Source organism: Lutjanus erythropterus, chromosome 8, assembly GCF_056507025.1.
Source record: "Lutjanus erythropterus isolate fLutEry1 chromosome 8, fLutEry1.hap2, whole genome shotgun sequence".
Taxonomy (NCBI): domain Eukaryota; kingdom Metazoa; phylum Chordata; class Actinopteri; order Lutjaniformes; family Lutjanidae; genus Lutjanus; species Lutjanus erythropterus.
In genome coordinates this window covers 13,136,798-13,151,735 of record NC_139324.1, presented here as the reverse complement: position 1 = coordinate 13,151,735, position 14,938 = coordinate 13,136,798, and the positions used below count along the sequence as shown (strand labels likewise).

The 14,938-nt window shown below is 40.5% G+C and overlaps 1 protein-coding gene across 1 annotated transcript; it reads left to right on the top strand.

The window, feature by feature from the left end:
* The first annotated feature begins 536 nt into the window (after positions 1-536).
* Positions 537-12,674, top strand: arglu1a (arginine and glutamate rich 1a). Its single transcript, XM_084724534.1, has 4 exons — positions 537-1,116; positions 5,083-5,308; positions 8,207-8,290; positions 11,068-12,674. The coding sequence occupies exons 1-4, from the start codon at positions 785-787 to the stop codon at positions 11,230-11,232; spliced, it is 807 nt and encodes a 268-aa protein (XP_084580660.1). The 5' UTR covers positions 537-784; the 3' UTR covers positions 11,233-12,674.
* Positions 12,675-14,938: the final 2,264 nt, after the last annotated feature.

Here is a 14,938-nt window from a genome sequence, read left to right as displayed (position 1 = left end):
CTCGCTTTATTTATAAAGGCACACAGGTAACAGACTCAATAAACCTAAAGGTCCAGTGTGTAAGATTTATGGGGATTTATTGGCAAAAAGGGAATATAATACCCATAACTATGTTTTCATTGGTGTATATTCACCTGAAAATAAAAATTTTAATTTTTTACTGCTAATTGCCCTAAATCCTACACATTATGGCTTAAAAAAAGAAAACTATGCAAGAGCTGACCTGTCCATTTTTTATTAAAAATCCGCTCATCGTCTGCACTCATTTTGTCACTTACTTGTGTCACATGTCAATGGTGCAACACACCTGTTAATATGTTAATAAACATGTTTTAATATGCAGATTTTCTTTTATCACAGATTGCTCCAATACCAGACAGTTTAACTGCCACATTATTGTATTAGAATATTTCCATACATTTTTTAAAGCATTTATCTAGAAAAAGTAATGTTAAGGGACTGTATATTTGGTTCATGTATGTGACCCATTTGACTAGGCAATCCCGAAGACGGCCGAAAAATACCGAAAGCCGCGATGCCTGCTGGGAAACTACTAACTCGACAAACCGCCATCTTTCTTTATAGCGAGTTAGTAGGACAAAAATACAAGCACTTTTAGTGGTTATTTCTCCAAAACAGAGACATTGAAGCCGCCCCACTTTGTTGGTTCGTGTAAAGAATAAGTTAAGGAGGAATCTGTGGAGTGGCTTTCCACGTCCTGTCCCCGGATAAGCCAGAAGACACAGTAGTTTAGTGTAGGGCTCGTCCAGCGGAGGTGGTCAACATGGGCCGCTCTCGGAGCCGCAGCTCGTCCCGCTCCAAACACTCCAAAAGCAGCAAGCACAGCAAGAAACGGAGCCGGTCTCGGTCGCGGTCCAGAGACAGGGAGAGGTCCAAGAAACGCTCCAAGTCCCGAGAATCGAAGAGGAACCGGCGCAGGGAATCTCGTTCTCGCTCCCGGTCCACCACAGCCTCGTCCCGTAGAGAAAGAGCAGCCTCACCGCCGGAGCGCATCGACATCTTCGGCAGGACGCTGAGCAAGAGGAATGCCCTGGACGAGAAGCAGAGGAAGGAGGAGGAGGAGAGGAAGGCCGAGATGGAGAGACAACGGAAGATGTACGTATATGTAATGAAAGACTCGGCACATGTAACGTTACATAACGATTGTCTGTATCGAACTGCAGTCTGTGCTAAGCTAAATGCTAGGCTAACTAGCTGCATTCAGTTGCACAGATAGCGTTAGCAAGCTAATGCTAACGGGCTAGTCGCCAAAGCATGCTAACGTCAGCTAGGCTGTACAGGGCCTGTGTACACCGTGTCAGAGCAGACAGTTGCACCAGGAGACAGCTCACCTCTTCAACTCGACTGCACTTCAAGTTTTAAATGAATTATTATGAGGTCATTTCGATTGTAAAAAGTTTTTAAAGATTAATAAATGTGTAAATCATTCATTGAACAACCAAACGTCTGCACAGCTACAGCCTCATGAACAGAAAGCAGTGCCGCAAATTGATTGCTTTGGGTTCTAGTGTCATTAAACAGATTTTTAACTGCATAACCCCTTAACTGTTTTTTAAGGTATTCAGCAGTTATTCAAAAGATCAGTGCATAGGAATAATAGTGGGTATCAGTTTTACATGCACTTGAAAAGCAAACCTTTTCATTTTATTTACTAATGAATACACGACCAATTTACATACTGTGCATGCAGAAAAGCATGTTAACCGTATTTTAAGGTGGTCAGTTAGCCTTGCCATTGCCCACTAATTACTAATGTTTAAATGGGACCCATTATGCTTATTTCCAGCTCCATATTTTTGTTCTGGGAGTCATTGAGAATAACTTTGCATTGATTCTCAGTTCAGACAAATTCTTATTCATCTTGTACTGGCCTTTCATGTAGCCCTTCTCTCCACTCTCTTTCTGAAACAAACTGGGGTTCAGTCTGAAAATGGTGGGCAACATTTTGCTATGGTTTCTGGATTGAAGGCATGTCTCCTCAAAATGGTGCACAAAAGTGTGCTATGGCCTCTGAGATACATGTTCTCTTGTTGGTGGGTGTGCCACAGGTGTTACCCAGTTAGCAGCTATGTGTCTGTAAATACCGCCAAATTAGAAAGGTAGAAAAGTTCAGTGCACTTGCATATACAACAGGGTGTTTAACACAGCACTCTTTCTGTTTAAATAAATGGTTTGCTATGTTTTGTCAGGACTGCACACTTCCCTGTTTTAGCTCCTGACTCTTAAAAACAAAGCCCACTTTCTTCTGAGTGGCCAGCTTCTGCAAGCCTATGAGGGACAGAGCTCAGTGCTTGTAAGCATCACCTTATCTTGCAATGAGTTTGAGGCCAGACCTCACTGATTAATATACAAAACACAACAACATATTTGCTGATTTTATTGAAATTGCATTTTATTGACAATATAACTTGGTGGATTACTGAGTTTCTGCATGGACAGATGGCTTTACTTGTTGCTAAAGTGACTGCTAACTACTGCTAAATTGGCTGCCTTCAGCTAAACAGCGCAGTTAGCCCTGCAGCTAGCCGTCCTCTTAGCTTACTGTTGTTGGATTGGGAGCAGTGAGTAATGGTGCTTACACCTCTAAACCAGGAGCTTTGGAGGTTTTTAGGGCCAGGGCAGGGGGATCCAGTGGAGAGAGTCAGCTTATTGAACTACTAACTGCACAGTTACATGAGTAAACTGGCTAATGACCACAAAGTTACAGCAGCAGTTACTTTTGCAACAGGTGAAAATGCTTGTCATTCAGGAAACTCTGTAAATCGCAGTTCAGGCAGAGCAGCAAGATGACATCAGAGGGGAAACCCAGAAACCAGAAACACTCTCTGTATAAAATATGATCCAAATTTCTGTTTTTACTCAAATGCATAGGTATCACATCAGTCCTTGGTGTCACCCATCGTCAAGATCAGGCATCAAGAAGTTAAAAAAATGGTGCATCTCTAGTCTAAAGCCTGAGCTTTCTACCTACAGACTAGATTTGCATTTGTGTACCTCATTATTTGGGCTGTGTTTAATATGAACATCTGATATTGTAACATTGTGTATATGACATAATGAAAAGACTAACAGCCCCCCTTTTAAACATTCAAGTGCTTTACTAAGCAACACTGGTTGTATCAGCTGCAGCGTTACTGATACTGATAAAACTGCAATACTGTCACTTCTCTGCATCTTAAAACACTTCAGTGGTTGCTACACGTAATGACCACATCCCGTTGATTGTCTGCTGGCAGGCTTATCTGTTGGACAGGGCGACTGCTATTGTGAAAGAGTGCGTGGTAGCTAGAGGCACGCAGACACCTGAGATCTGACCTGCAGTCCCCCACCTGGCCTCCTGAGTGACTTTTTTACTGCGTAGTAGCCACAGGGCCACTTAACCAGCCATACAAATGTAAATATCATGACACAGAGACTTGGTAGATAAGGAAGGACTCAGGCCTGGGTTGGGTAAAGTCTCTGGTTTCCCAGTGGCTGACAGGATGAAATCAAATCTAGGGAGGGAACGTTGTGTGTTTACAGTTTTGCCAGAAGCAATGTGACAACACACCTCCCGGCTCTTAAAGCCATTCTGTTCAGAGTGCAGTTTGAGGAAAAAAAGAAGAATTTAAAAGCATTCTTAATAGGCAAACAACATTGACAGGTGACATCCCTGTCAGCATTAACACTTCAGTCTGCTGCACTGGACAGGTTCATTCATTCCTACAGGAGCTGTAGGCTCATGTAGGAAGTCAGTGTTCTCACAATTGTGTTGTTTACTCTCAACGTCTGATTTGGCCATAATATCACTGATTTTCACATGCTTGAAAAATGTTGTGTACTTCCGACAACATGTTAAAGCTTTTCATAGTTTCAAAGAGACGGAAACAAAAACAAAAATACATACACTGTAGAGGATCTACCCTAGACATGTATTGTATAATAATAATAGTAATAGTAACAATAATAGTATAAGTTATTCTAGGCATTATTTAATCTTGCACTGATAAATGTTTTACATGTGTGAATTTAATGTTTGCATTGTAAGGTAACAGTGCCAACAGCACAATCAGATATCAAGCAAGTATGTGTACAGACTTTTGTAGTGTGAACACACTACATACTAACAACCTGTTCAGAATTGGTATCTAATTAAAGGTTTGCACAACTCATGTGGATGCAGATCATTTTGTTTTGGGGAGGAGTTGGCTAACCTTGATGGCTAATGATTTGCACTGATGTTCACTAGAAATACATGTCTGATTTTATGAGCACAATCTGCACCTTTTCTGCCTTGTGACACTATACACGGTTTCCAATTTCAATAATAACACTGTAATACCATTTACTATACAGTAAAATGATAGAATATTAAAACTAAATCCTTGACAGCACTGCAATGGACTTGAGAGACATTTGGCTTTAAACTGTTCAAGGACAGAAAGTACAAACTATGGTACCAAGAAGCTACTGAACTACTGACAGCTTAATTTAGTAAAGGTTTAAAAAAAATAACACTGTTGTTTCCTGCATGACTACCCATTTTGAACCAAACAGTTTGTCTTGAGGGCAGTTCTGACCTGGGCCTTTCTCCTACGCAGGACCTAACTGTGAGCTCTTTCACTCAGTAGGGAGTGACCGCAGTGACCTGCAGTATTATGGCCTTGTGGTTAGCCCTGCTGTGAGGGCACATGGAGACAACACTGTTAAAATGTGCTTTAACAGTACACTAGACTTACTATAAACCAAAGTCAGAAATGTTCATTGTGTTGTAATTTAACATCACTGATAGAGCAACAGTGCTGTAGAGGATAGAACCTGTGCTGTATTTACTTCCTAGTATTTTAAGCATGGTAGTGTCTACACATCTAGTAGGATTAACATTATACTAAGTAATTTATTTTAAAAGGTCAAGAAACATTTACAGAATTTCATGTTAACTCATTTTGTTTTTATGTATTTGATGTGAGAGCACGTCAGCTTTATAATAAATGAGTTTCACCCGTAATATCCTGTAAGCTGTTCCTCTGTATGTCTGTCCGTCCTTCCTCTTTTCATCTGTTCCCTTCCTTTGTCCTCCAGCCGGCAGCAGGAGATCGAGGAGAAGCTAATTGAGGAGGAGACAGCACGGCGAGTGGAGGAGCTGGTAGCCAAGCGGGTGGAGGAGGAGCTAGAGAAGCGGAAGGACGAGATTGAGCGGGAGGTCCTGCGACGCGTTGAGGAGGCGAAGCGCATCATGGAGCGGCAGCTGCTGGAGGAGCTGGAGAGGCAGCGGCAAGCTGAGTTGGCAGCGCAGAAGGCCAGAGAGGTAACGCTCGGTCGTTTGGAACGCAGTCCCTCCCTTCCCTACATACCCCCCAACCCCTTACCCCCTATTCCCATCTTCCCCCCAAGAACGTAATCCAGCCATGGTACAAGTTTCACTGCTTGGAGGGTAGATGCAGAGTTGTAGGTAATGGTAACACAGTATTAAAATGAATTTGAATTTCTTTGCACACAACATACACAACATCTCATATAGAGCAAGAAGAACCTTCTAGTAACCAAGTACTGCATGTAGGTATGTTTATCTACTGAGTTGTATTTGCAAAAATTCATCCTTGCATCCTTCCAAATTAACATTTATTATTAATCTAACCCTGTTAATGGCCTATATGGTGATTTCTTGCTATTTTAAATATGTGAAATGAAAAAAATTGTGCAGACCTTAAGTGCACTTGAATTTAATCAGATTAAAGGAGCTTTGCGCAGTGTGCACAACTGCATTTGATGTGGCTCAACAATAAATATTCTTGAATTTCTTGCAGCCACTTAACAGGTTTTGCACTGAAAAGCTTGGAGTATAGGAACTTTTGTTTCTAACAGCGAGAGCCTTTATGTCTTTAGGCTCTAAGTTTGACGATTATCTGTTTTGCACTTAAAGGTGGAAGGTGAATATCATCACTGTTAATTTTTGCAATTCCCCAACTTGTGAGTGAGAGTTTTGCCATGGCAGAGTTACAAAAATTTACTGACTTCATTATTTTTCATAATTTATTTTTCCTGGATCAGTTTTGATCTTTTGCTTTCATATTTGTAAGCACCTCTGTTGATGTCTGTAATAAAGAGCTCTTTCTCTTGTTTTTTTTTCCTGTTTTTTTTAATTTTTTTTAAGATGGCACTTCTGTTTTACATTCACCATCTCTGTACATCACTAGCCATTTTTAAATGTTTCCCCAAACACCTAAAATGTATCGGGTAGACAGGCTTTAGTTTGAGTTCAAGTAAGAATCCTGTGACAGCCTTTCTTATGCAGTCCTTAAAGGAACCTTCTTTACAGTTAATACTAGCCCCTTTGCTTCTTTCTTTCCTTTTGCGTTTTAGAGAGTAAGGGTAGACAGCTATCTGACAGACCCTGGACCCCTGCCCCCTCCCCAGGCGTCATTAAGAAAAGGAGGTTTGTTTACACTACAGTAATACTGTATTGTGAATGAGAGGGCCAGCTAAAGCCTAGTGACCCTGACTGTTAAGGGGGGAAGCCAGTGGCTTGGTACTAATAGGGTGAGAAATGCAGTCTGAATGCGCCTCCTTTACCTACTTGGACTTATTCGGTCAGCCCTCCTCTGCTTTGTGTTATCTCTCTATGCTACACTCTGATCTTTCTAAACCTGCCACTCTCAATCCTGCACACTGTTTACCAACAGGAGACGTAGCACTAACAAGGCTCTACTGTAACCAAAAGGTCGAGGTCAGCCTTCAAGTAATGCGCTGAGTAAGCCTCAGCTAGATGCCTCCAGTGTCAGCGACAGGCACCAGTCCAGTCTTTACTGTCAGTTTCAGTCAGATTTGATGTGTAGAAATGTTGCTGAATTCACAGACAGTTTATCCTGTACAGGTTTTCTTTACCACCCCGACCCCCCTTACCTTCTCCTTGTTCTGAGAATCTTGTGCTGTGGGATACAAAATGATGGACCACCACATTTTCTGTTTGCTGTTTGACACAGTTAATTCTCTCTGGTCTAACCTCTGTCACTATATATTTTTTTCTAATATTCATTATTTAATACAGTTACAGAGCTTTTTTCTCCCACAAACCAAATGTACTGTGTTCTGTACTCATGACTTGCTTCTCCTATAGGGTTGCTGCTCAGTTTTGATATTGTCATTTGTAAAACATTTGTGTTGTTTTTATTTTGGAAACACAACTTACCACTTTCCTAACTAGCACTTGACCTGAGCTGGCCTGCAGCCTTTCAGCTCACCTGTGACTTGTGTCCTGTACTGTAAGTGTACCGTGGTCCGGTCCTCCTCGATCACACACAGACACCACTCTGTACTGTGCTCTCCTTCACTCTGCTACCGTCTCAATGGGGACTGAGCCACTCTTAACAGAAGGATAAACTTTAAAACATGAATGTGAGCTGTGGCTGCAGGCACAGGTTAAGCAATACAGAGATTCAGAGTTATAAAGAGGAATGCCGCGGGCGCGGTACGGCAGAATCCCCCCATACCTACCTACCTACCCACCCACCCACCCACCCCAGGAGCGCTTCTCTGTCTCTGCAGGGGCCACACAGTCCGGACGAGACAGTAAATATTCAACCGTTTAATGCCGAATGCTTTCACCAGTTGTGTAGGTACACAGGCAAGGAAAATGCGTAGGTATACGTGCATTGGTGAGCCAAAACTATTCCCTCCTTTATTTGTATCCTTTTTTTCTCTTGCTTATAATGATGTTTAAAAAAAACAGCAATGTATTTCTTCTAGATTGTATTGTCTCATTTATATCTGTCTTCTATTGATGAGTGTGATGAGTGGGTTTCCCCCTTTTTTTAAATTCTTGTGTTTAAATTTTAATGTCTGTCACAATAATACAGTGAGTGCCCTAGGTGTGGCTTAGCTTTTTAATTTTTCTAGGAGGGTTTTAACAGCATTAGAGGGAGGGAAAAAAAACTAGCGGGTTCATTTTTCCCCCACAGTTTCTTTGTATTTTTTTAAACAATTCAGACTGACTGCAGAGAATGCCACAGTGTGGTCATGTGCGAGAGGCTAAACAAACTTCTCTGTGCTGTAATGAGTTGTGTGTGTGTGTGTGTGCGCGTGTGTGTATGTGTACTGGTGGCGAGTGTGTGACAATTAGAGGGCAAGCGTGTGTATGTATGTACATAAAGTGCTTTGTGGCTGTAGCCTGTTCGAGCGCTAACATGGAACCGTGTCACCCCTCTAGGAGGAAGAAAAATCTAAGCGGGAGGAGCTGGAAAAAATCCTGGAGGAGAATAACCGCAAGATCGCCGAGGCTCAGGCCAAGCTGGTACGCCCTGTGAGCGCTCTGTGAACAGCAGAGCTGCTTCTTTGTGCCTCTTTTTGTATAGATTTCTGTCAGTTTTATAACCTTGAATTTAATTGTTTTTTGCATGTTTCCCTCATCTCATACAAAATGTCATCCTCTTTTTACGGCACACGTTAATGTTGTGAACAACCGAGGGCTCAAAGTATCCCATACCTGTCCCAAATTCTACTTTCAACTTTCCCAAACTTTACTAGTTTGTTTTTTTTTTAATTACAATAATTGTTAGTCAACAAGGTAACAGTTCAGATTCCAAATATGTTGTCAGTTTATCCTAATAACGTCTGACAGTGTTAGGATAGTGTAATTTGTTAATTGAAAACATTTGAAAGAATATATTATTTTATTTATAGTAGATTAATCATTTCACCATTTTGACTCTACTTAGATCCCCGTCTTATTTGAGTGTTTATTCACAAACTACTTTCATCTGCTCACCTTTTTCCTTCAGTAATTGTCCACTAGCTAATTGATCGCAGATTGCGTGGATTAAACAAATAAAAACAGAAATGCTTAATGGATCACCAGATATACTTGGGCAGCGGTTAATATACTTGGGCGGCCTGCCCAAGTAAAGTCTACAGCGGGAGACACTGGAGTTTCACTGCTGGTCCAGAATTGTCCCACACACAGTATCTTTGTGTCCCAGGTGCTGTTTTTATTGTCCCTGTGACAATGGGACATTCTTAATTTTGAGCAATGCAACAACCATGTTTGTGTAACTATAACTCAAGAAGTGGGTTGTTTGCTTACTTGATCCAGTTTTTATTTTAGCATATTTCTGTCTTTCAAATATGTATATAAATATAATTTAAATCTATAATATAATGTAGAAATGTAACTGTCCTGATCACAATCATAAATAACCTCGTTCAAAGGAACTAAGTGCAGCAGGAAAACGTGACACGCATCATGTCTGGTTTATGTGCTTTTAATGTCACTTATCTGTCTTTAATGAGAAATATCTGTCGTCCTCTGATTGAGACCTCGAGGCTTTCACCACACCACAACATGACCAAATAACTTAATAGTCCTCTGGCAAGAACCTCTCCTATTGAGTGGTTCTGAATTGATGGTTATCAGCCGTGGTTAACAATCCAGTGGGTTGTTTTTCCTCTTGGCTATAGAAGCCAAAGTTAGTGTAATTTGTAAAGCAGTGTTTATTTGATTCAGCCTTGATTTGGACAAGCTGAGGCTCTATCAAACAGCTGCACAGAAAAAAAGACGAGCAGACGCTGCAGTGTTGGGTCTTAAAGCTACTGCAAGGAGTGTTTAACTTGTTATGAAACAGGCTCTGTTTATTGCTGATGGCTCTATCTGACCTATATTAGCCTTTGAGACCATCCACAACATGATCTGCCATTTCTCTATAGTTATTCTTGATGACTGCTACCAGGTCTTATTCTTAGTGAAATCAGATGAAACGTCCCAGGCAAAGTTACAGTGAGTTGTGTTAGTCAGTAACAAAGAAGCAAGAAAGGAATTTTTATTAAGCTTTCATTCTTGAGAATTGGGACAAGCCTGATTTTTTTCCTTTCAATTTTCTCAGGAACATGTATTTTAAAAGGTCAAACTCTTGGCTATTCAACCTTCTAACAGGCCAATGTTCTAGTGATTTAATTTTATATTTCATAGCATTTTGAGGACTTGAATTTTGGCAGCTTCGTCAGACACACAAAATCATTTATAACACTAAGAACAGTGTTTTTTTTTCCCTTTTTTGTTGACATTAATTAATTTTATCAATATTATGAACACAATTAATATTACAGAAAAAAATGTCTCTATATGTGAGACTTGTCCAGACATTTTTAACAGGATGGCCCAAGCAGGCACTGATTTATTTTTTATTTACTACTTTTTTTTATCATTGAATTGGAAAAAAGCACTGATTTCAAACATATTATTTAACTATTTAAAGAGAATTGACAGTGTCACCTCCATCAGCATAGACAGAATATCTAACAGAGTTGACGTCTTACAAATGTGACGAAATGTTTAAAGCAAAGTCGCAAGCATTTTATTATATTGTTATTATAAAGCAGGCATTTTATTTTCTAAAGTTGCTAAGAGTTTTCTTAACGCCAGTCAAAATATAAATGTTTAAACCATGGTCATTATTTAGTTTTGCTTTAGAAGGGCAGCAGAGTTGACATGTTATGGTTTAGCATAGGAATATTATTTAATGAATTTACCAGAAAACAGAAAGCTTACCGGTGCTTGAGCAGCGTTTAAATCTTATTTGAAACCAGAAAGTGAAACGGGTCCTTAGAGTATGACTAAACCCGTTTATGCCTGATTAAGTCATGTTTTTGTAAAAACCAGACAGAGTTGAGGGAAATCTTGGACACAACTTTAAAGGGCCAACATTTTCAAAAAAAAAACAAAAAAACAAGAAAGCTGAGTGAAATATGTGTTTACATCTGTGTTATCATTATTAGTTTCAGATTATGAAGGCTTTTATACATATGTATGAATGTATACCAAAAATGTTTATTAGTTTTAGTAGGAGTCATTTTAAAGTTTTCTTGTTAGGACATGATTTGTCAGAATTTTCAAGAATGGGTGTTAGACTAATTTATTTTGGATGTTAGAGGGCCTACAAAATCAAGTCCAAAATCAATATGAAAGTTCCTGGCAGTAGTTTTTAAAGTTAGATAAGGAAAATGCAATGTTTTTTTCTTTCCCCCCAAGAATGTTGTTCTCCATCCCTCTCTAACCTGATTGTTTGTGTTGGACAGGCTGAGGAACAGTTGCGTATTGTGGAGGAGCAGAGAAAGATTCACGAGGAGCGCATGAAGCTGGAACAGGACCGTCAGAGGCAGCAGAAGGAGGAGCAGAAAATCATCCTCGGCAAGGGCAAGTCCAGGCCCAAGCTCTCCTTCTCCCTCAAGGCCACCGAATGAGACTGCTCCCCCTTCATCCACATGTCGCGCCCTGCCTTCACCCCCCCCCCCCACATCCAGCTCTCCCCTCCTCGTCATCCGACCCCACTCCTCCTCCTCCTCTGTGGAACGCTCGCTTCGTTTTGGAAGTGCCGATGGAAGGCCGAGGAAAAGGGGGTGCAACTTGGCGTGTTAACCCGCTCGTCCCCCGTGAAGGCCTTGAAGAGGAGGCAGCTCTTCACCCACTGAAGGACCTGACTGCTCCCTCCATCTTTCCTCATCCCCCAGCGCACAGAAGACTCTTGTTTGTGCTTTTTTTTCTCAGTTTTATTTACATTTTTAGGGAACTTGAACTTTTGATGTAGAATGCTATAACATGTCCCTCGCCCCGCAAGTCTTAACTCTGGTGTAACAGCGAGAAACTGTGCGCCCGTGCTCTCTTACATGTCTTCACAGCCAGCAAACGACAGTAAAACGAACGCCAGTCCCTCATATAGAAGAGTATGTGTGACTTTGTCTAGTTGAGCTTTACTGTAACAGCTCATGTGTAGCTTGGGAGTTGGCCTGTGGTTTTCCCCTTGTCGTTTTTTTTAAAGTAAAGTTCTTAAAATGGCTGACGCAGTGGTAACAAATGACAGCACAGCCTTTAAAAGCACAGTTCTCTTCCCGTCCAGCTGACAGGTTTGTGTCTTCCACCTCCCCTCACTTCCTCTAGCCCGTTGCTGCATTCACCATATAAATCTGGAGCTGCTTTTCTTTCTGCTTCAGCTGTCTGCCATGTACATAATGTTTTATTATTTTGTAAAGGCCACAGCAGCACGTAGAGAGGAGACATAAAGCTTGCGTTTAGATTTGAAGTCGCAGGTGAACTCGGCGTTGACTCCCAGGCTGCCCATGACCTGAACCACAAACCTCCAACAGGATCTGTGTCTGTCTGCGATAAGAGGGCCTGTGGGTAACGGAGGAGAGAGAGGACATTTCCTGTGTGATGTAATTGTTATTAGCCTTGCTGTGATGTCCTGACTCCCCCCTCTCCCCTCTCCTCCCGCAGTTAAGATTGTGTTATGAAATTGATCCACGATTAGAAAACAGGAGTTAACGGTAAATACTTGAGTTTAGTTTTATCAGACTCTTTTGGGAAACCGTGACCACACAGTCTATGTTCTGTCCCTCAGTTTGTGTTGTAGTGAATTAACTTGGCAAGGCGTCTCACTTGGTAAGTTTTGAGTCGTAGAGGATGGACAAGTTCAGGTAAGATAAGCTCTGAGGTCAGCAGTTGTGCGTGCATGTGTGAGTGAGCGAGCGAGTGAGTGAGTGAGTGTGTGTGCGTGACATTGACAGGCTGACCTCAGGTGGGTATAATGAATTTTTGTTATGTCGTGGGATTTTGAATTTGTCATGTAACCCCCCTCCCCCCCGCAATTGTCAAGGGACTGAACAGTTGAATAAATCCATTGAATGCCTCCTCTGTTGGCTTGTTTATTTTTCAACAAGAGTTAAAGGAGCAGTATGTAATATTTTTACATCTAAACAGTAGTACTGTAGATGGGGTAGCGAGTAGGAGCCATAGACTGAATGGTAAATAAATTGAAGTCCTATTTAAAATACGATCTATAGTTGAAGTGTTTTCCTCCTGTCCCCTCCTCCCAAGACTAATTTAGAATTTGACAATAACAAGCCCTAAACTGTAAGTTGGTCAGCTGTGTATATCTGTCAATTGTCTGTCAATGTAAAACACGTTATCGTGAAAACAAAAGCACACTGCTCTGAAAATACTCACTCTGGAGTTAAAACCCCTGCCTGCCTTCTGCCTGCCAGACTCCGTTAACATATTGCTCAATTTAAGAGTTATAAACATCTGCGCCTTTTATCAGTTACTAATGATTTCTTACAACTCATGAACAGACATTGACTCATTAGGTAAACATTTGGCATTAATTTTAAGTATTTACTGTGAAACAGACAAGTTACAGAGGGGAACAGAATTTTTCAAAGGAAGACACTGGCTGTAATGTTCTTGTCAAAGGTATGTATTTCAAAAGCACGTTTCCTTAACCTCATTATATGATTTAGTACAGTAAATATATTACAGATTTCTCCTTCAAAATTAGATATGTGAGGGAAACCCATCAGAACCCTTGTTTATCAGGCTAAACTTTAATTGAAATGGGGCTGTGTGACAAGGACAAAATAAAACCACGATATTTTTGACCAAATGCCTCCTTGAGTTTTATGACAATATTGAAGGCCTGACATCGGTGCTTTTTCTAAATATTAACATGAGATTTTAGATAATCAGCATTAATGTGGATATAATGATTTGGGTAACGGCAAATAATAGACAGCAAGAACATTTTGTAAATTCAGAAAATAACTTCACTACTGTAAAGCAGCCAGAAACAAAACCAGGAAGAGACAACACTCCTGCCATTTCACGATAATGCTATCTAAAATCTAAGACGATATTCAGATATTCATATAATATAGGGCTGCAACAATTAATCGATTAGTTGTCAACAATTCACTTAATTGGCAAATACGCTGATATTTGATTTATCGGTTTGAGTAATTTTTTAAGAGAAAAAGTAAAAAATTTCTGATTCCAACTTCTAAAATGTGAATAGTTTCTGTTTACTCCTCATCTTGGGCTTTGGGAAGCACTGATCATTTCACCATTTTCTGACATTTTATAGACCAAACAGCTAATTCAGAACATAACAAAATAACAGTTTTAATCAACAATAAAAATAACAGTTAGTCGGAGCCCTCATGTAATATCGATATTACTCAAGTTCTAACTTATAATTGGCTTTATGGAGACTTGCAAGTTCAGTTGCTGTTTGGCCTTAATTCAAACTGAAGTCACTTCACACAATCATTTTAAATAAGTAGTAGCTTGACCTGGTCAATGACAAATTTTAATGGCATTACTGGCACCGTCTTGTGTTCTGTCAGCAGGTTATTACACACTACGATCCATTTTGTACCCTTGAGCCGTGCTGGACCAATACATCAACGTCAAGTTAACCAAACCCCTGTAATAACAGCCTAATGAGCTGGCAGCCCCAGTTTGAGACCGATGCAGCCGCTGGTTTGTTTCCAGCCAAGGAGGGCTGATGTGACGGACTGAGATCACTGCAAACCGACCTGAGACCAGCAGGCACGGCCTCGGCACGGCCTCCTGTTCGCTGGATTCAAGTTGATGACAGAGGACCTCGGAAAGCGCACACAGTCAGAACTGCCTTTGGAAAAAGTTTAAGGAGCAAACACAGACTGTAGAGCTACTCAATCAACTTGCAGCTGATGACCACATTCAAAGGTGCACGTGGGGGTGTCAAAATATCTCGATATTGATGACAACCGTGATATTTTAAAAAATAAATATGGATATCATGTTAATAATACGTGATAAAATAAATAACCCAGCAATCCTTAAACATACTGTATGCTTTAAAATCATTTATATCAAGTGTAACTACACTTTTTGTTCACTTTTTTTTGTAGTTATGGTTACACACTGTCTCTCCACCTCCTTACACTTGTACTTTGAGTGTAATTTATTTGCCAAAAACAGACAAAACACACAATAAACAAAGTTAAAGATGAATTTGACTGATGGCTTTTTTTAAATTTTCAATGGATGTCACAGTTATATTCATTATTGTGAATTCTTCTGGTCACAATAATTGTATAGTGACAAACTTACTTGTGGCAGCCCTAGGTGCCA

What these genes read in the sequence shown, in the direction of transcription:
- arglu1a (XM_084724534.1), top strand. Translation starts at nt 785, where the DNA reads ATGGGCCGCTCTCGGAGCCGCAGCTCGTCCCGCTCCAAACACTCCAAA. An exon ending in ATGGAGAGACAACGGAAGAT is followed by an intron (nt 1,117 to 5,082) that starts GTACGTATATGT and finishes TTTGTCCTCCAG; the next exon opens with CCGGCAGCAGGAGATCGAGG. An exon ending in CCGAGGCTCAGGCCAAGCTG is followed by an intron (nt 8,291 to 11,067) that starts GTACGCCCTGTG and finishes TGTGTTGGACAG; the next exon opens with GCTGAGGAACAGTTGCGTAT.